Source organism: Phalaenopsis equestris, unplaced genomic scaffold, assembly GCF_001263595.1.
Source record: "Phalaenopsis equestris unplaced genomic scaffold, ASM126359v1 Scaffold000050, whole genome shotgun sequence".
NCBI lineage: Eukaryota > Viridiplantae > Streptophyta > Magnoliopsida > Asparagales > Orchidaceae > Phalaenopsis > Phalaenopsis equestris.
Genome location: NW_018164492.1, coordinates 695,781 through 718,713, shown reverse-complemented (window position 1 = coordinate 718,713; position 22,933 = coordinate 695,781). Strand labels below are relative to the sequence as shown.

The following is a 22,933-nucleotide window of genomic DNA, read 5'->3' as shown; positions in this document are numbered from 1 at the left end:
TATCGGTAAAGGGTTCATGCTAAGGATGCATCCTCTTACATCATCCATTTGCTTATTCAACTAAAGTAAACCAATAAATCCTCTTTTTTTCACCTATTATTTTACAATGTTGCCTAAGACTACTTGAGCATTTCCATTCCAATTCATCAAGAAATTAAGTTATTGTCAATATACACAAACACTGAAAAAATTTTCACCATATTTTAAAACATGAACTATACTCTTACTTTCGAATGTACCAGATATATCTTTGTTGGAATAGGTTTATCAAAGTACCTCAAAAATCTCTTTAGTTATGAAATTTCTATAATTTTGTTAATCGTGGAGATGAAAATCCATGACATTACCATGTTGTTTACCATCTTCAACGATGGATTGGTCGACTCATCTTTCTTTGTCGAGCAATGACGACTATGAGAGTTTTCTTATTCATATCCACAAATAAAAATTATCATGGATTGTGACCATTGGATGAAATTATAGCTCTTATAAAATTGATGCATTGAACAATAGCTAAAATGCAAGAAATAACATAAGAATTATGTAGAAAATATTGAATGAGAAAAACCACAAGCAGAGAAGGAGAATTTTTTATATCAAAGAAAAGGGAAGTTACAATAGTGAAAAAAGCTTAGGACTACAGCTCTAATGACATCAACCTAGCAAAACCCTAAATACACACATATGTGTACATATGGGGGTGGGGAAAAAAAGCTAATACTAATAAGGAAAAAATTGTGTCGCATTTTAACATTAGCAATTAAGTTTATGACAAGTGATTAGGCGGGGATAAGTTTCTAGCATACATGTAGCATTAATGCAATGTTTTTGAGACTACATGTCAGGTCAGATGATGAATTATCTTGTCAAATGACCATGGTTTCAGTTGGAGATAAGTGGAGCTTATTGGTGCGGATCATGCTATAATAAATACCATTTCCATCTAACAACTTTGCTGATGGATTTCCAAGGTCATCACTCACTAAATTAAGAAAAAAATCAAACCACCAACGGGAAAAGATAATCTCTTCAAGATGGTCGATCGAGATCCTCCTTTTTCTACTAATACATTGATAATAAATAAAAAAATGCATTTATATAAAGTTCTCCATGTAAGATGATAAAAGTTATATATAAAAGAAAATCATAGTAAAAAAAATCATGTATATATATAGGAATAAAATTTGGTATCCATTTGAGCAATCAAAGTGACACACAACCATTGCATGAAATTGATGCATGACACCAAAAGCATACAATACAAAAAAGCATAATATATAGCCATAAAGTTAAGACTTTCTGAGGTATATACATAAAACAATCATATTCTCGAAATCTCTGGCAGGTATCTAAAAAGGGAGAGAATGCAATCTGCAACCTTCAGATTGAAGGGTAAAAAGAAAAAGGAAAATAATTGCTTCAGATCAAGCTAAGAAAAAATCACCTCAACAATGTTTTTCGATTTTATATATTTACTTCAGTACATGTACAAGGATATGCACATCACCAAGAAAATCAAAACGCAATAGACATATAACTTTCATTGTAACAACAACATCGATATTCTCTCCATGAACAAAAAAACCATAACCCAAATATTTTTAGATAAGACATGAAGAAATACTTGCAATATATGTTAAATGAGGGTAATAATGGAATTCACTCAAATCAAACTTGAATTGCCTTGTGATGGAGCATTTTGTGAGAACTCCGTGAACGGAAAAGAAAAAGGATTTGTTGGACCTACTTGCAAGTGATAATTCTGAGTTTGACGGCTATAAGGCAGCAGCATCATCATTTGTTGTTGTTGATAATGAAGTTGTTGCTGGTAGTGCTGAGGCATTTGTTGTTGCTGGTAATAGAACTGACTTTGTTGTTGATCATAAAATTGTTGTTGTTGTTGTTGATGATGATGGTAATAATATTGCTGTTGTTGTGGGTGTTGTGCCATTAGAGTCATTTGGTCATTGGTTGGAGGTGCAATGTCGCTCGAAATAGTGAATGGATTCCTTGACTCATATGAACTGGCATTGAAACTGGCAATGTAGGTGCCTCCGGCAATTTGTTGTCTTCTTGATGCATCCTCATATAAGCTATCTAGTAAAAGCATATCAAAGCCTCCTGCCTGAGTTGCATAAGGCAAATGATTTAGTAAGACCAAATTTGTATAAAATCAAATATATTTTTCAAGTAGGAATATTCTAGTATCTTAGAGAATCGGTCGATAACATAATTTTTTGAAAACACGATAAATTCTCTTGTTCTTATGAGGTTAATAATGCTATCATCTTTTCAGTTAATTATTGGTCAAACTCAAACCACTGCAGAAGCATCTTCAGTGGTATGAAGGGTGGGGCACTTACAATGTTAAGAGATTTCAAAAATCGCGGGTAGATGATTTCTCATAACAATTCAATGTAAAACAACGTTGTTAACTTATCATCTTAGAAGCTAGTGAAATGCAAAAGGTAATAGGCACAAATTTATACTTATTCTTCTATTACTAACACCTAAGAGATTTATTGAACAATAATATTTATTATTTTGATTCCCACAGAAAACTATTTAGCCTCTTGATCATAAAGTTGTATTGACGCATCTAAGTTCAATAATAACTCAATAGAAAAGTAATTACTAATAGTTCAATTATATCAACCATTTTAATCAATTAAGAGAAAGTCTTCGCTTATGACGATTAATCTGCCATTATATTCAGGAGACTGCATACCCTTGACAAATCATATTTCTATAATACTGAAGATTGTTTCTTTTATTTGAGAAAGAAATGGAAACTATAAAACCTAATTCACAAGAGTTCATCTTTAAATGAAAAATTAGATAAAACATCATAAAATCAGTGGAGTAAGAGAGAGCTTTAAAAGTGCAAACCAGTTTGCTTTCTACAACATTTTTGACGTTGGTACTCGGGGTAGAGACCAGTGCTAGCTCCCACCCTGAATCGCCACTGAGCAAATCTGTGGATGTTATCCTTGAGCCATCCCCTGGTGTTAGATATATAATTAGAATTACTTGTGCTGAGATAGAAAACGAGTAACAAAGTAGGATGAATTTTAATGAGCTAAGTGTCCTTGTATCCTAAATTACTGTTATAGAGTAAAAAATAGAGCGGCAGATGCAAACTAACAATTAACGTTCATAATTCTAATCATGTTTACGTTCTGATCCTTTATTTTAAGATGTATGATTCACAGATTAATCAAAGGAAACAGGGTATAGTGAGGAGTCCGAATAAATAGTGAGTGCACTAACAAACTCACCAGGTTGCATGACTGCAAGAGCCAATGCATTTTTGTGCTCAATTTCTGCGGCAGTGGATCTTATCTCTTCAATATCCTGTATGCTCACAGAACCAAGTCAAAGCAAGTCTTCCTGACATAGGAGGTAGAAAAGTTTACGTGGAATAATTTACCAGAAGATATTCTGTAATCTCAAGTGGCTTTTCAGCCTCCACAACTTCTTCCTCTTCTTTTACCTCCTCAACGGAAGGCTCTGTATTCTCTATCGCAGCAGCATGCTCATCTTCTTTGTAGGTTAGAATGTTTTCCTCTTGATACTCCTTTACCCCAAAGAGTATGAAAATGATAAATTTATAATTAAATTTTGATTAGTTTCCTAACAAAGTTCTACTTGGTAACAAAACACAAAAAGTACTGTTATATCTCCACAATAACATTTTTTGGTTTTCTATAATACACTTTCACCTGAACCAGGTGAACCAAGTCGATATTAAAATAATTCCAAAATAAACTGGAGCCAATTTTTTTTCATGGATGGAAACTATTTGAAATATTTTATAAATTGAAGACAATATGCCAATTATACATACGGAGCGTACAAGTCCACTTGTAGATTGATTTCATGCAAGAAGCAAGTAAATTTTTATTTTAAATAAGGTCACGGGCTATATTCTGTACACTTGAAACTAGGGAGCATCCTGCTTGAGTTAGAGCTCTTTAGTGCTCGAACCAGTATGATAGAGTTGACCAATAGATATCATTCATGGCAAGTAGCTTGAGCAACGGCTATGAATCTAGAGGAATCCTCAGTCACATAAGGAAAGTGAATTACATGAACCTATCTGACGCAATACTCAGCCGATTAGAATCGACATTGGGCCCATCTAAGCAATGCCCTAGTTCAGATAAACATAATGAACAATTAAGTTGTAGCCCAAAAAAAATTGTGCCAGGCTCTCTTGAGAGAGCTTGTGATTCCGGTCCAAATTTTCATGAACTCCTCTTCTTCACACGGCACGGGTTTCACCGCCGCCTTCTTTGATGCACTTAAGCTACGACTTCATCGTTTTTTAATCATTGAAGACCTCAAGTAGGAGTAGAGAGTGAGAGATTACGATTTTTTTAGTACAAATAAGAAGTGTGGTTATGATGGTAAAGATTTTTGTCATATCACAAGCTGGTGTGAAATAGCATATTACTTATATAATTAGCTGTGAAAAGACTTTTGTATGCTTGTGTAAGATGGTATGTAGGACGGTAGAACCCTTTCGGGTATTGGCTAGCCGCCAACAGATCCACAGAGTTACGACTTTATAAAGGACTATCGAGTTTCATTGGGTTGGCACTGACCTTCCCGACTTCAGAGTGTCTGTTAAAACTGACTATATAAATATAATAGAAACTTATTAATAAAAAATGGATCAAATTTGAAATGATTGCATGTTTCCTTGATATAATTAAAAACATTTTGTTTACTACTCTATTATTGACTTATGAGGTTAATTATTCATGTAATAATCACCCCTATTTATTATTTACATTGCTTGCTCCATTTTTCTTATTGTGTATTCTTTAATAAATAGTTGTTATAGTGAATTTACTTATCAAATTCACTCGTTGATATTTTTGCAAAATAAGTTTTATTCAGCCACAAGCAAGACCATCCCCACTGGAGTAGATCTTTCAATTTGAGATTTCTTATTTTTTGGCATTACTTTGTATTTGCTTTAGTTATTGTATTTTTCATTCTGGGTCTGGATAGGCGTTCTCTATTGTCATTGCAGTTTTGATGCAAAATTTTTTTATTTTCTTTTAGTTGTATCAGCGGACTATTAATTATGAATAAATTTTATATTTTTCTTGTTTATTCTTATTGCCATTTCCATACAATCTTTCTTTTAAGAATACAAAACAAATTTAATTCATTTTATTATGTTTTACGTTGTTGGGGTGTACCGCCTTTCCGAACTGGGGGTGCGACTAAGTGTTTTCAGAGCTAATGTTTTGTACTCAACATCCCTTATCTTTGCATTTCATATCTCTTGTCATCTTAGGACTGGGTAGGGGACATATTATTCTTATTAGTAAGTTCTTTATCGATTTTAATTTCACATATATTTTAAATATTTAGATTGGCTCGAAAGAGAAGAGATAGTGTCGCTGCTTGTGCAGGAGTCTTGAGAGCTAATATAGAAGTACCTTGCTCTAAGGGTCTTCGCTCCCCTAACCACCATCATGTTGATCCTGTTCAACCCACCGAGACTAGTGGAGCACTAAATATCCACATGATGACTCTCATAGAGGTGGTAATACAGAATGTTACCCGGGCATTACAAATCAGTTTTCAACTCAAATTGCACAAGCGGTTAAGGCTATTCAGCAGCCAGCACAACCGATATCACAAGCCACTCAACAAGTGATACTAGTGGCCATCATGGAGGCACAACCTAACCAACCAATGTCGATGACCAATGGAAGTGCCATGGATTGAGGTGATGGAACGGTTTTTGAAGATGCACCCTCCTATCTTCAATAGCATGGTGGACCTGATCAAGTATGATGCGTGGTTTTATGATATTATGATATCAAGAAGATGCTGTGAGAAATAAAGTGCCCTGAAGACCACAAGGTGAACATTACAACATTCCAATTACTGAAGGACCTGATGAATGGTGGGAGTCGCTGCCGCAACAGTTTTGGACCATATGTAACAATTTCTAGGGCGGATTTCAAGTGATTGTTCTTGGAACAATACTTTCCTATAGGATATTGGGCTAAACCCATGAATGACATAAGGAAGCTGGAGCAATGAATAAAGATAGCTCAGAAGTAAGATATGCAGTTTGCCAATATCGCATGTTTCATCCTTCAATTAATCGACATGAAGATCAGAGGATCTATCACCTATATGTTGGCTTGAGAGAGGACATTCTGTGGTGTCTATCGACTCTCAAGTGTATGACTCACAGAGAGTTAGTGGACCGAGTTATTCAAGAGGAGACAAGGATCACTGCTTGCGAGGAAAAGTATGCTGGGAAACAGAAGAATTTAGATACACATACAAATGAGAATTCTTAAATGAATCAACATAAGAATAATATGGCACAAAAGCAAAAAAATAAATAAATCCTCGATGTGTTAATTGCAGGAAATGACATTCTGAAACTTGTAACTTGATTTTCGATAAATGCTTCAATTGTTAAAATATCAACCATAAAGCTAAAGATTGTCCCCTCAAAGACCCAAGCCAACAACAAGTGACAAACGCCCAAGAGAACAAATCTAAGTCTCATCACAAGAATAAGTGGCAAAGATCTAATGGAGGTCAATATCACGAGCATCACAGGAAAGGTCAAGCGAAGCAAAATTACTTTCAACGTCAACAACAATAATAAGTAATGGTGTCTTAGGGCCCGTTTGGGACAGCTTATAAGTGCGGACAGCGTTTTCAAAATGTCGTGTACCTTTTGGTTCGCGTGTTTCGCCAACTTATTTGAAACCGCGTTCAGGTTTTTACACTAAACGCAGGTCGCGGGTATAACGCCGCGGCTCGCATTTCAGAATAAGCAGCTTATCCTGAAACATACAAGCTACCTGAAACACACCCTTAATCATATCAGTCGCACCCTCCTGCATCTCAATACCTGGAGCCAGCATCAATTATCAATACCCTCCGACAGCTTAGTACCAGCCTCAGCAACCTCAGGATCTGGAGCAACCCAGGTAGGTGATTCCACCTCGAGCATTTGTTATGATGCAACAAAAAGCTCATGAAGCTCCTGACGTGGTTACAGTTATTATCTCTATTTTAAAGTAACTGATAAGGGCACTACTTGACTCTAGATCATCTCATTCATTCATATCCAACAAATTTGTATCTAATGCATTTATTTATTCATCAGAATCACATACATCAATCATTATGTCATGTGGCTCACTCGTGATCGTGATTTAGTGTGATTATGATTATGGCATTATATCAATGATATGCATGTGACTGTTACTCTTAAAATATTCCCACTAGTTGAGTTTAATATAATTTTAGGTATAGACCGATTATCTACATATTATGCTCTGTCTCATCTAATTTCAAGGATCATAAAGGAACTCTTTCATGTTTAAATATTAGTAATTAAGGTATGCAGGTTGATCTACAATAGAGTGGTAGAATTAGAAAAATCTAGTGGTAGCTTAGATAGTGTTCCAATGATTCAAGTATTTGCTCTGATATATTTCTTGAAGATTTATTTGACTTATCACCGGATCGTGAGATCGAGCTCACCATAAACATACTTTCAGTGACTGCTACAATCTCTAAAGCATCATATAGAATAGCCACTGTGAAACTCCAAGAGCTCAAGTTTCAATTGCAATAATTACTTAACAAAGGATTTATTCAGTCTAGTGTTTGGCCTTGAGGAGCATCAGTTATATTTGTGAAAAAGAAAGATGGAAACATGCAGTTATGCATCGAACATAGAGATATGAATAAGGTGACTCTGACAAATAAGTATCCATTGCCTCGTATAAATGATTTGTTCGACCAGCTATAAGGTTCTTCCGTGTTTTACAAGATCGACCTCTGCTCTGACTACCAAAAGTTAAAGATCAAGAATGAAGATGTTTTGAAGAAAGATTTTTTATCTCAACATGGGCACTATGAGTTTCTAGTGATGTTATTTGGTTTGACTAAAGCCCTTGCTGTTTTTATGGATTTGATGAACAAAATTTTCAGCTCTTACTTGGATCGATTTGTCATTGTCTTCATCGATGATATTTTGGTTTGCTCCAGGGATGAAAAAGAACATTTCCAATGCTTAAACCAGCATGGTTTGCTCCAAGGATGAAAAAGAACATTTCCAATGCTTAAACCAGCACTGAATACTCTTCGAGAGAAAAAGTTTATGCTAAATTCTCCAAGTGTAAATTTTGGCTTTGACAAGTGATTTTTTGGTCATTATATTAGTGAAGCTGAAATTTCTGTGTATCCGGCAAAAATTAAGACAATTAGATAGGTCGAGGCAAATCACTACCACTGAAATTTGTACACTCATTAGATTAGCTGGATATTATCGAAGATTTGTTGAAGGTTTCTCTTACATCACTGCAACCCTATCAAGATCGACTCAAAAAGGTTGTTAAGTTAGAATTATCTAATGTTAGTGAGTAGTTTTTTAGAAACTCAAAAATTATTTAGTGACAACCCCAATTCTTACAATCCTTCTAGCATAGATGGATTTCAGATCTATAGTAATGCTTCACATCAAGGAGTAGGATGAGTTCTAATGCAGCATGACAAAGTTGTAGCTTATGTCTCTATACAACTCAAGGTGCACAAGAAGAATTACCATATACATGATTTTGAGTTAAAAGCGATTAACTTCATCTTGAAGAACTGGACACACTATCTTTATGAAGTTTGTTGTGAGGACTTTACCGATCATAAGAGTTTGGAGTACATTTTCACACAAAAAGATTTAAACTTAAGATAAAAGTGATAGCTTGATTTGATGAAGGACTATGATTTGAAGATTTAGTATCATCGTGGTAAGGCGAATGTGGTCACAAATGCTTTAAGTAAAAAATATTCAATGTATGTAGCTTGAATGATCACCCAGGAGCACCAACCAGCATGGGAGATTGAGCGGCTTCAGCTCGAGATAATACCGACAAAAGTTCGTCCTATCATGTGCCAACTGTCAGTTCAACCTACATTTGCAGATTGTATTCATTCAACTTAAATGATGGACGCAGACTTACTACAGCTTATAAAGCAAGCTCATAATGGACTAAAGCTCAAGTTCAAAATTGATAAAAAAGAAACATTGATATTTCATGATCGACTATGTGTTCAAGATCAGAAAGGACTTCGATAAGAGATACTTCGTGAGGCACATCTTACTTCATATTTTGCTCATCCGAGAAGTACAAAGCTTTATCAAGATCTTAAGAAGCTATTTTGGTGGTCGGGTATGAAAATCATTGTAGCTGAGTTTGTAGCTAAGTGTTTGACCTATCAGATGATTAAGGTCGAATATCAAAAATCTGGTGATTTGTTACAGCCCATTCCCATTCCATAGAGGAAATGGGAGGATATTTTCATGGATTTTGTGGTTGGCTTGCTTAGATTGATACAAGTACATGATTTTATTTGGGTTGTAGTCAATAGACTAACTAATTCGGCTCGCATTATACCAACTAAGTAAACTTATTTAGTGGATAAATTAGCCAAAATCTAGATAGATAACATTGTTCAACTACATTAAGTTTCAAACATCATTGTATCAAATTAAGACGGAAGGTTTACTTTTAGGCTATGAAAGCGAGTGCAAAAGGCTATGGGCACAATATTTAATTTTAGTATTGCATTTCATCCTCAAAACAAATGAACCGTCAAAGCACACCATTTAGTCTTTAGAAGACTTGCTGAGAGCTTGCCCTTTATACTTCAAAGGTAGTTGGGAGGATTATATTTTGTTAGTGGAGTTTGCTTATAATAATAACTTACAGGTTAGTATCACTATGACTTCATACGAAGTACTTTATGCCATGAAGTGTAGATCCCCTTTATGTTGGTTTGATACTTGTGAAAGGCAAATATTCAAACCTTAGTTGGTGGATCAAGCTACCTTGAAGGTTCATCATATTCGAGATTGACTATGTGCGGCCCGGATCGTCAAAAGAAGTGCTTTGACCTAAAGAAAAGAGATAGAATTTAATGTTGGAGATTGCATTTTTTGAAGGTTTCACCTATACACAAAGTTACAAGATTTTATCAGACTGGAAAGCTTCAGCCTTCCTTCATTGGTCCACTTGAGGTGATCGAGAGAGTCGGGAAAGTTTCACAATGTTTGGTTATTTTCACCAAGAATAGGTGTATATCATGTCTTTAACATCTCTCAACTTCAGTGCTATGTGCATAATGACTATCATAATATTCAATATGAGTCGTTAGTTATTCAATAACACTTAAGTTATGAAGAAGTACAAGGCCGTATCTTAGTGCATGAAGATCGACAACTTCACCATTGATCTATTCCTTTTGTCATAGTGTTTTGGAAGAACCAATCAAAATAAGAAGCAACTTGGGACATTGAGGAAGAGATGATCTCGAAGTACCTGTAACTGTTCCAAAACTAGCGTATGAATTTGAGGACCAAACTCTTTTAAGAGGGTAATATGTAAGCACTGAGTTTTCTTTCCCGATCCCTATCGTGATTTCTTTCCTTCACAACAGATTATTTTTCCGCCTTCCCAATTTATAATTCCATGAATATCACCTTTCTTCTTCCCACATTTCTTTGTTGCCTTCTTGATCTCATCAACTGCACCGACCCTTCAACTTTATTTAAGAGGATCATAAGGATCCAACTTCACAACCCCTTTGCAGCCTTCTCCTTTCATAATCTTCTATTCATCTCCTCCCTCTCCCATGATTTTTTACTAAACCATCTACTTTCTGACCTATCAGATTACTAGTTGCACTGCTGAATACTTAGAGGTGTCTTTTTAGCTGCCTCAAGATAAGCACTTAGCTCCTTTTATTAGAGGATAAATGTAACATTCCAAATTAGAGTGTTCATCCATATTAATTGTATTAACGCTCTAGTTACTTTCTAGGATTGTCAGTGCTGTTCGTGCTACTTCAATTATATTTCTTATTTTAATAAGTGTCATTTATTTCTAAAGATGAAATTATTGGCCATCTTATTTATTGCTATACAAATCTTACATATGTAAATTACTCCGACACTTTATAACATTCTCTCTTCCTGCTGATACCGAATCAAGTAGGAAAAATAGTGGGAACACAAAAACAAACATCTATTAATATGGATATAGGGTTACAACACAATGTAATTGTACGCAATAACACAATGTAATTGTACGCAACAACACAATGTAATGTAATTGTACGCAACAACACAATTGTACGCAACAACACAAACATAAACAACACAAGAAAACACCACTATGATGTATCCCAATGGGTAGTTGAGGTCGACTAGAGGGATAGGGATGATTGGAATGGATGATGACAACTAAGGGATGCTGGTAGAAGTGAGGGGGAGGTGCAGAACTGTAGGGACAGCAAGTAGGAAGGTTGTAGGTGGTCTGCAGCGGCCAGTGAGGTGGCTGGGAGGAGTTGAGAAGGATGAGAAAAGGCGAGACAACAAGGTACGGTTGCAGGTAATGAGAGCTAAGTGTTGGGATGAAGGGGGGAGGGCTGGACAGCAGTAATAACCTGCATGAAAGGGGTCAGCCTGGAATTCGGGTGACAAAGGGGGAGGTCAGCGACTGAGGAGGGGGGAGGTTGGCGACTGAGGAGGGGGTAGGTCGGCGACTGAGGAGAGGGAAGGAGATTTGGGGTAGGTAAAAGGGAATGATACAACACCACCTTGGAGTAGGATATAATCGGAGAACCACCACCTTCTCGGATCAGCTCTAGAACAGGGAGGACTCCACACAGAAAAAACTACCCTAGAACATCCAAAACAACACATAAATATCTCCTATATGAGTAGAAGTAGAAAATGACTTGGGAGAAGGAAGGGCGGCAGTCCCGCCCTAGGCTGCTCGACTTGGGTTCACCCTGGGTCGGTCCTCAATTGGACTGGTCCGTCCCGGGCCTACTGCTCCCATCCCCACGGGAGTGTTTCCGCACCCGCGCCACTCGCACTTTATTATTATAAAGTACATATAAATTTAAGTCATATCACGTCCTAGTGTGAAATAGCATATTACTTAGTCGATCTGTAGCCCCTCCACTGGGGCCCCTCCTCTTCTTCCTGGCACCGGAATACTCTCTGCGGGATCTCATCCGTTCAATTTATCTCGTCAAAATCTTCCAAGCAGCAGAAGCTCTTCCAACAGATTCTCCTTTTAAAGACCTTCTTCATTGGAATTCTCCTATCTTACAACAAGAACAATAGTGGCAAGCAACAACAACATCATTAGTTGCAAACTTTTCTTCTTTCCAATGATAGTCATTCCTCGACCCACAAAATCAGCAGTCAACACCTTTCCTGCAACTAGCAACGTCCCAAAATACGCATACGTTTTATGATCAAGTACGGGATGAAGACATCAATTTATACTTTGGAGGTTAATTTTGAATCTTAGACCAAGAATTGTGTTCAGAAGACTTATGAACTCCTGAAAAAACTCCTTGGAGGTAATTCAAAACAACACAACAACCTCATGACACACCAAGATAATATATCATTTTTCCATCTTACCAGTAATATGAGATTTAGAACTTAAATCATAGATTTAGGAGCCTCTGATCATATGATCGAAGATACCAATGCTTCAGTAATAATATATCATTTTTCCATCTTACCAGTAAAATGAGATTTAGAACTTAAATCATAGATTTAGGAGTCTCTGATCATATGATCGAAGATACCAATGCTTCAGTCAACCATCAAGAAGCTTCTATATCTAGATCGGTCAGACATGTAGATGGATCACATAAAAAAAACTACTAAACAAAGATGTTAAGCTCTCTCAAGATATTACTCTTTATTTAATTGCATGTGCAACAATTTAACTGTAACTGTAATTTTATTTTCAATCAGTAAACTTAGTCATGATATGAAAGTTATAACTAAATTTCTTGCAGACTCTTGTGAATTTCAGGTGATTGACAGTGCTGAAATTCATTTAGGCTTATACCTGCTCAAGAAAAATCTCTATAAAAATACAAATGATCTCACCTCTATTTTTACCTCAAATTTCCGAGTTTGTTGAGGCTCTATGTTAGAAAAATAGGTCATGTTATGGCATTGTCTCCTGGGTCATCCTAATTTCAATTATGTTGCAAAGTTATATTCTCATTTGTTTTTAAAAAATTATAATTTTTATTAATGAGAGATTTGTCAACTTATCAAACACACTAAAAATAGTTATCCCACGACATAGTACAAATTTTCACACCCTTTTTCAATTATCCACGATGATATTTAGGAACCTTCAAATGTGAAAATCCTAAGTTGGGCTAGATGGTTTGTCTCATTATCGATACTACTAGAACTACTTGGGTATTTCTATTGAAGGAGAAATCTGAAACATCACAAATCTTCCATGACAAGATTCAAACTCAATTTCAATGAAAAATTCATATCCTTAAAATTGATAATGCAAAAGAATAATTCAAATCCCTCCTTGAGTCCTTTCTTTTAAAAAATAAATTCATTCATAAGTTTATATATTGATACCAATAACAAAATGAGATTTTTAAGAGAAATAACATGCATCTCCTTAAGGTATCCTACTGAATTATAATTTTCCATCAAATTCCAAAATATTTTTGGGGGGAAGCAGCTCTTACCGCAACATAGCTTATCAATTGAATGACTAGCAGGGTACTTAAATTCAAAATTCATCTTCATATTTTGATGGTTACCTATCCTCACATCAGAGCTTTCTCTTCTAAAATATCAGTTAAAATCTTAGGTGCATTTCCTTTGTTCACATTCATTCTTAAAATTGCACAAAACTTGACCCTAAATATAGAAGCATTATTTTCTCGAATATTCCTCCAACAAATATGGGTATAACTACTACTCTCCTGTTGCCAAAAAATACAACTCCATAGATATCATATCTTCTAAAGACAATCCTACTACCCTAAATCTAGGAGGCGAGTACAAATGAACATCAATTTTAAGATGCACTTGATGACACCTACATGTGGTGTATATCCTTTGTTCACATTCATTCTTCAAATTACACAAAATCTTACCCTAAATATAGCAAGTGTGTTTTCTTGAATATTCCTCCAACAAATGTGGGTCTAAGTGCTACTCTCCTATTACCAGAAATACAATTTCATGGATCACATTTTTTAAAATCAATCCTACTACCTCAAGTTTGATGCTCAGAAGACGAGTACAAATGAACATAAATTTTGAGATGCGCTTGATGACACCTACACGGCCTTACTACCTACTATAACTAGCCCTCTTATCCTGGTTGAGGTTGTCCAACCAACACAACAAACCCAACCTGAAGACTATAACAAAAAACTTCGTGTGTACATGAGGAAGAAAAATTTGGAGCAGGTAAAAAACAACTTGCATTTATTTGAAATTTAGGGTCAGGAGTCTCGTACTGATGAGTTATCCCCTTCTGCTAATTTTGTTGACAAGGAAAGATGCATTAGATATCCAATTCAAGAGTTTGTAATTTATGGGAAACAATCCTCATCCTAGAAGGTTTTTTATTCCAGCATTAATAATGTGGATTCATAAATCCATTCATGAAGCACTTGAAAATTCAGAATGGAGGAAAACAGTCGAAGAGGAGATTCGAGCACGAAAGCATAACGACAAATGAATTTTTACTAACCTTTTAAGGATAAAATGTTAGTTGGATACAAATGGGTGTTCAATATCAACTGCAAAGCTGATGCGAGTATTAAGAGATATGAAGCCAGACTAGTTGCAAAAGCTTTCAGTCAAGCCTATGAAATTGACTAACATGAGACCTTTGCACCAATTGTCAGACTAAATGCTATCAGAGTTCCCCTTTCAATAGTTGTTATCAAGAAATGGGGGATTCCATCAACTTTACATAAAGAATTTCTTCCTAAATGAGGATCTGGAAGAAGAAATGTTATAGAAATACCATGAAAATGATTTCAACAAACACCTAGTATGTAAACTCATGAAGTCTCTCTATGGACTTAAGCAATCACCAAGAATTGGTTTGAAGATTTGCTAAAACTATGAGATCTAATGGATATTCTCAATGTCAAATTTGTCATGCTATGTTTATAAAACACAAGAGAGAGGTAAGAATGATGCAGTGATAGTATATGTGAATGATATGATTCTTAGTGGTGACGATGAAGGGAGATTTTCAAGACAAAAAAGTATTTGCGCTTAATTTGAAATCAAGGACCTAGAAATCATGAGATATTTTCAAGATATGGAGATAGCAAGGTCAAAATACATTATTATATCACAGAAGAAATGCATCCTAGATCTATTAATGGATAAATGGATGATTGGATGCAAGTCTACTGACACTCAAATGGATCCCAACAAGATATATAATAGGGAGAAGAAAATGTATCAATGGATAAGGGAAAACATCAAAGTTTGGTTGGAAAACTCATCTACATATCACATACAAGGCTAGATATTGCATACTCGGTCAGAATTATGAGACAACATATGAATAACCCAAATGAAGAGCATTTAGAGATAGTGTACAAGCTTATGAGGTTTCTCAATAAAACTCCTAGTTATGGATTACTTTTTGAGAAAACTAAAAATGAAGAAGTGGAAGGCTACACTAATACAAGTTGGGTTGAGAAACTCACTAATAAAAGGTCCACCAAAGATTATTACTCTTATGTATGAGGAAATCTGATTACTTGGAGAAGTAAGAAGCAAGTTGTTGCTTCTAGAAGTAGTGTTGAGTCCTGTGAAGAGATATGGATTAAAAATATATTTAAGGAATTAGAGTGCACCTTCAATAGGCCTATACAAATGTTTTGTGATAGTCAAATAACCATCGATTTTGACAAGAATCCAATGCATCATGATAGGACCAAACATATTGAACTTGATAGTCACTTTATCTGTAAAAAAGTTAATGGTGGAATTATACAGCTAAGTTACATCCCAACATACTAACAAGTTGTTGATGTCTTCACCAAAGCTCTTCCTTTAAGTACCTTCTTAGAGTTCAATGTCAAGCTTGGTTCTACAACAACTATGACCCAGCTTGAGGGGGAGTGCAAAAACTGAGAAGTTCAGCTCTCTCCATGGTAAGCCAGTCGATTGCTTCACAAAATCATGGAAAGATTTGAATGGGGATATCATCGAAAACACCTTTCTTAATTTTATTCCCTTCCTCTTTCATATTTCTTTATTTTCTATTTCAAAATTATTTCCTTTTCTAATATAGACTAAATATATTTAGTAATTTTGTAAACGAGGAGGGATTGGTTTCACTAAATTTATGTACCTTACATGTGAATAATGAAGTGAAATAATTTTTCCTTCCCAAGAAATTTCTACAATTGGCACAGAATGTCCTAAATTCATTGCTCACTTACTAGATGAGCGATGCATTTAAAATGCCAAGTTGTAAAAATAATGCCTCATATATAGATAATAGCTCAAAATATTGGTGTGAGATAAGAGTGATGAAATTCATAGGACTTCATTCACATATTCACATTTTGCTCAAAATGTCAAAATACCCTGAAGAAAACTTCTTTCTATCAATTTTTGTCCAAGAAATGGTAAAATTGATGGTTGGAATCAATTAGTTTAGATTTGATGAGTTGAAAAATTAAATTAAACATCCAGAAAAATCTGAGATCAGCACAAACAGCTCTATAAGATTTAAGGATCGTTTTGGTCATCCACTCATAAATACAGCTCTACTGTTCACAATCTAAGTTGTAGGACATGATTGATTGCATTACTATAGCAAACATTTTAAACACATTACGAAAAGGAAAAAAAAAAATTATAGTCTCTATAAGTGTGGGAGATTGTATAATTGCTTGTTAAATTTCTCTTCACTCACCAAATTCTTACTTGAAATACTGCTCATACATGGAGCTTCACTTATGTACTCTTCCATTGTTGCAAGAAATGATGGAGGTGGCTGCAAATAATATAATCCGACAACTATGAATAAATACTGTACATGCAATATCTCAAAACTCAAAAAAGAAGACAAAATATAAGTAATTAATAAAGGACCTGTCTTAGAGTGGGAAATTGAAAATTTCTAGCCAGTTCCAAGTTTTTACAGTAGTCATAGAACTCGGAAAGATTTTCTGCCTGTTAAAGAGTTGATTAGCCGATGAGTATGCTTTATAAAATTATTAAAAAATAAACACCAAACCTGAAACATTGTCACGAAATAGCTTTCAACTTTAGAAGCAATATTTTTTACCTGTTGACCAGCTATTTTATACACCTCCAGTGCTTTAATGGCATCATATTTTGACATCTCAAAGAACTGCATAAATTTAGAAGTCCAGTTGTAGAATAAAGAGCTAAATCTTCAATGCAATTCAAGAAGCATATAACAAGTTAAATTAATAAACCACCATACCATATCAACAAGATTAATGATCCCGTCATTAACGGCACAATAGATTTTGAAACTCTCTTTTATAACCTAAAAAGTCAATATAAAATGAAAAAAGCTTTCGAGGTATACAAATAAAATTGCAGCTGAAATATGGAATAGTATTATCCTAATAAACTTGAAAATTCCTGCAACAGGTATTACAAGTCTAGATGACAAGGAGGCCATAAAATACTATAACATTAAAATAAATAAATAAAATAAAAATAAATAAATAAAAAAAAATTCTTGCATGTGATCAATGAAATGGATCAAAAATCTTCACACATAAATAATTACAAACATGTTGAAGTTAGCATACCTAAGACTATATGACTTGTAGTGCGAAACTTTATAATATCTGAAGTTCTGTTTCAAAACTCCTGTTTTTTTTTTTTGTTTTCATTAAAGTTTTTTCAATGTTTATGCATCATTTTGTAGCTAGAAGTTAGCAAATTTGCCTTAAAAAATCATGAATTTAATTAGATAATTTTCAATACGAATTTTGAAGCCTACAAGTAGTATCAAAGTCTTTAAAAATTTTTTATTTAAATTTAACAAAATCACCAATTTATAAAATTTATTTTCCTTCTACAATCAACCAGATGAAGAACCCATAGCGTTTATTGCATATTAGAAAATCACACGAGCCACATCATCAAGACTTATCACAAACCGAAATAATCTTTAAAAGCATGCTTGAAACCAATATTCAGCGTTATTACAAGAATTTGTAGCTGTAACGTGTACAGCTCTCGAGCATAAAACATACCAATGCCAACGCATATTGTATGAGATTGTTTCCAAATGCTGCTCCTTCTGGCTATAAAACAATCGAAATAGATTTTGTTGGATAAAAATGCAATTATAACCAATAGTGTGTAAAGGCTAAGTTATTATACTTCTTTTTACAGCAAGAATCACAACCTGGCATCCTACTAGCCGACGAAGTAATTGTTGTATGGCGGGCATTTGCTCTAGCAGGTCCGGACAAGATAAAGTTCTAGTTCTACTGTGGCCCTGCAAGGTTTCCAACTTAAAGCTTCAGGCAGTAGAACACGTCATGTTAATAAAATTAACTTGTGATATCTATATCCACACACACACACGCACACGGTACCTTGGAAGCACCTTGTACATTTTTTAACAAACGCTCTGCTTCGATGTCATATTTTAAAATTCCGAAGCATTCAAGTCTTTCAGCTAGAAAGAGTGCATATGTTCGAACCCATGCAGAGCAATCCCAAGCTAACAAAAAAAAAAATCAAGGCTATATGATTCTGTGAATAAATGGTAAAATTTTTGCACGTTTGCTTTGCAAAATAGCATTTACATTTAGATAGAACATGAGTAAGAAGTTCACTTATTTTCTAGTTTCAACACAAATTGATATCTAATAATTTAATCGAGTAAAAAATGTTTATACCATAGTTTAAATTGTAAAAGTAAATAGAAATCTCACAGATTTATCTCGCAAAATAAAACAGCTATTATGTGAAAGTATTTTGTTTGTATTTTATTTTGCTAATGATTAACCATTTCTGTACAATCTTTTAAGAAAATATGTACCGAAAGGACTAGAGTCGTCCTTGAAATTGGACATTTGTAAAATTTGTCCCCTCTGTGAATGTTTCAAGAGCTCCTCTTTAAATGAAGGGTCACCTTCTCGTAAGAGTCTGTGAATCACAATCAAAGCTTTGACTGCAACCTGTGAAATTTCATCAACTTTCATTTAAATAGCTAGAATGAAATGTAAAGCGGAAATGGAGAAGCCAATCTAGAAGCAATTTTAAGTGCAAAACTGACTTACGAGAACCTTTTGGGGAAAAAAAAATTTCTACCAAGTTTCTACTATTTTGATTTATTAAATAGTGAAGAAGGCTCATTTCACTTCGTAATTATAGTTTAGTTATAAATATAAGACCTAATCTAATAAGAATAAATAGAAAATTGAACTATATATGTAGGCTAAACTTGAAAAAAAAAATCTAACATTGCTTACATAATTATTATAGAAACCCTACTATTCATCTTTTATTTCTTATAGTGATGATGTTTTTCATTTAAGAAAAAATTTATCATATTTATTATCGTCCTTAACAATAATTTCCTATTTATTGTTTTCAAGACTAATCAGGTTCTTGTCCATAACATTCATTATTTTTTTTATATGGGAGTAAGAATTAAACATGAATTAAAGTTGGGTTGGATAGATCAGCTAGGGGTTAGGGATGATATCAAACCAAGTTTGAGGGAGTTTGTCGCACTCAAAATCAAAACATAAGACAACCAATTGAAACCATTTTGAGCCAAGCTGACTTAACTAGAAATAATTTGATTCCAAGTTTACTCAAAATGAACGTCCTAATTTGAGTAAATTTGAGCCTTTTTCTAGCAACTTTTAAGCTTTTCAAACTAGACTACTAGTGTTTAAGCACGTTTTCATCCCAAGAGATTAAGTATATGAGCAAGAGTCAACCACTTAGTATCTTTATATCCATATATGTTTTAAATATTTAGCATAAAATTAAAACAAATGCACTCACATACTACACTAATCTCCACTCATGTGAAAGCTATTCATATTAGCATCAATACTTCGCCTTCTAATAAAAGATTTAAAACACCATCAAATATCATACAATAAGACTTCACTCTATCACGGAATAATTGCCTATGAGTCACCAAGACTTCAAATTTCTCAACCATGCTAGAAAGCAAAAAAGACCCATAAAAGACATAAATTGCATGGAACACTTGATACCAACTAAATAGAAAAGCTTATGTCTACAAAAAAAGGCCAACAATCTAGTATTCTACACCAACATACATACATGCACATGCATGCATGCATGCAAGACATACATATACATCCATCCATCCACACATACATACATACATACACACATACGTACATACATACACACAGACACACATACACACATACATGCACACATACACACATACACACATACACACACACACATACACACACACACATACACACATACACACATACGCACACATACGTACATACGTATGTACATACACACGTACATACACACACACGCATACATATGTACCTATGTACACACACACACATACAGACACCTACATACACGAGCACAGGCGCTCACGCGAGCACACACACACATACGAGAGGACCAAGAAAGGTAAATGTGTTGGGAAAGGCAAATGCCCCAAAAGGATCAGGCTACTTCCATACCTAAGAAATGTCTGAAGGAACCCAAGTCTTTCATCTTAAAAGACTTGGCAAGAATGCCTTTGAGGGACTCCAAGGCAGATCGTTACCTGTGAGCACAATGTCGTCGACTTAGACGATAAAGATGGCAATACAACCACTGGATGAATAACAGAAATAGCATATGAGAAGATTGGACATGACAGAACCTATGGCCCACTACCACTTGCGTAAACTTGTCGAACCAAGCCCGTGGGGACTGTTTTAGTCCATAGAGGGATTTTCATAATTGCCACACTTGTCCACGAGAAGAAGTCGAGTCAAATCTATATAACTGAAAATAAATAAATAAATATTAAATAATGATGATAATAGCAAATCGAATAGACACTAAGATAAGCATCATTTCAGTTACAACATAAAAGTCACATTCACACCCATTGCACCCATCAAAATAGACGAGCAAACGAGTGAAGTAGAGGGAACATGAGAAACTGGGGAAGAAGAAGAAAGGAGGAGGAGAAGAAGGAAAAGGGGCAGAGAAGGGTACGATTACCTTGTCGTGTAAAGCCGGCAGTGTCGTGAACGGGAGCAGTCGGGAGGATTTTGTGCCTAGCTATTCGACAGCGAGGGAGGTTGTGGTTTAGTGTACAATTATCTTGTGAATAAGTGGAGGAAGAAGAAGGCAGAGGCGAGGAAAGTGTGTAGTACTGTGCCCTTGCCATGTAAAGGAGAAGGAAGAAGAAAGCTGTAGAGGTGGGTTGAGTCACAACCAAACGGCAGAGGAGAAAGAAGAGCAACGTCATGCTCGTGTGTGGTGGAAGAAGAAGTCGTAATGTGGAAGAAGAAGAAGATGAAAGAGAAGGTGTTCGTGCAGTTCTGTGTTGGAGGAAGTACCAAAGGTATTAAAAGTATATCAAGGTTTTCTTATGTTATTTCATTATATATATAATATTACAAATGTGTGTGTGTAAATATGAGTTTAATTAGATAATGTGTTAATAGAAAGTTACTTGAATAGGATAGAAGCTATTAAGTCCCAATTGAAAAGTGTGAGGTGACCTAAACTTCCATTACGAGTGAAAAGGATGAGTCGCAGGCGTGAAGTGGAGAACCAAAGCCAACGGAACTCTAATTTGTGAGTTAAGGGATTTTAACGAGGAAGTTAAGACAGAGGAATAAGTGGAAATTCAAGAATAAAGTTTGATTTGTAATAATTAATTGTTATTTCCCTAATTAATGAATGTTAAAATGAAATAAGGACTTTAAATTTAAAATTGATTTAGAATAACAAATAGTTAATTAAATAGAGAAATGATGAAAATAATAATAGGAAGTCTAGAATTAATAGGAAAGAAGATTAGCCCTGAACAGAAGCTAATTATATTTTAATTGTTATTATAGGTCCACAAAAAAAGATTAAATTGGATTGATGAAAAGGAGAATTTGACTACAGTTTTGAGGCGGATAAATGTGATTTATTTTACAATAGTTATGTTTATTTATTATTTCTCAGCTTTTACATTAAATGCAAAAGTACATGTTTTCTTTTAAATGTTAAACGCAAGTAAAATGAATAAAATGTGATATATGCATATGCATATGGGAGTCATCTCTAAATGGCACTGCTAGAGAAATGCAATATACACATGCACGAAAATGAAAATAGAAACGAAAATCACTGAATGTATATATATTTTTTAAAAGTATATGTTTATACGACGACTCCCAATAATGAAAAGTGTAACGTAAAAGAATGAAAAAAAATGAAAATATTTTATTTACTATTTTAATTTACCGCAAAGTTGTTTTATTTACGGTTTGTCGCAATTTTATAAAATAATTTAAAACAAAAATTATTGTAATTTAAAATCATTTGCCCACTGAGTAATTTAACTCAGCTCATAAGTATTTAACATTTTTACAAGAAAACAAGTTATAGACTAGTTGGATCCTAGAGATTTTATGCACAGGCGTCGTAGAACGCGGGATGGTAGGTATTATAGTTCAACTTTATTATTATGTTAGATGTACAATCTTAAATATAAATCAATTGTTGTAAATAAAAATAAGTTTTATGAATTAGAATGGCCCTTTTGTGCTTTGGTGAATTTTATGTAATATTGAAATGAAATTGAATAAGTTGAGGAGGCTTTAAAGAAAACCAAGGGTGGAAAGTCGGTAGGACCTGATGATATCCCAATTGAAGTGTGGAATTTATTAAGAAATTTGGGAGTTTCTTAGCTTACTAAACTCTTTAATATTATTTTAAAAACTAAAATGATGTCTTAGGAGTGGAGGAAGAGTTTTTTGGTCCCCATTTTTAAGAATAAAGAGGATGCACAAGAGTGTGCAAATTATAGAGGAATTA

At 34.5% G+C, this 22,933-nt stretch overlaps 1 protein-coding gene across 1 annotated transcript in view; it reads right to left on the bottom strand.

The window, feature by feature from the left end:
• Nucleotides 1–1,485: 1,485 nt before the first annotated feature.
• LOC110019143 (putative clathrin assembly protein At5g57200) overlaps nucleotides 1,486–22,933 on the bottom strand; it is a 36,567-nt gene continuing 15,119 nt past the window's right edge. The window contains exons 4-15 of the mRNA XM_020716719.1: nucleotides 18,930–19,068; nucleotides 18,481–18,608; nucleotides 18,288–18,380; nucleotides 18,133–18,183; nucleotides 17,346–17,411; nucleotides 17,184–17,249; nucleotides 16,988–17,068; nucleotides 16,809–16,889; nucleotides 3,431–3,577; nucleotides 3,279–3,354; nucleotides 2,890–3,002; nucleotides 1,486–2,125 (exon numbers count right to left, since the gene is read on the bottom strand). Of these exons, the coding sequence (XP_020572378.1) occupies nucleotides 1,664–2,125; nucleotides 2,890–3,002; nucleotides 3,279–3,354; nucleotides 3,431–3,577; nucleotides 16,809–16,889; nucleotides 16,988–17,068; nucleotides 17,184–17,249; nucleotides 17,346–17,411; nucleotides 18,133–18,183; nucleotides 18,288–18,380; nucleotides 18,481–18,608; nucleotides 18,930–19,068 (1,503 nt within the window). The 3' untranslated portion in view covers nucleotides 1,486–1,663. The remainder of the gene's footprint in view (nucleotides 2,126–2,889; nucleotides 3,003–3,278; nucleotides 3,355–3,430; nucleotides 3,578–16,808; nucleotides 16,890–16,987; nucleotides 17,069–17,183; nucleotides 17,250–17,345; nucleotides 17,412–18,132; nucleotides 18,184–18,287; nucleotides 18,381–18,480; nucleotides 18,609–18,929; nucleotides 19,069–22,933) is intronic.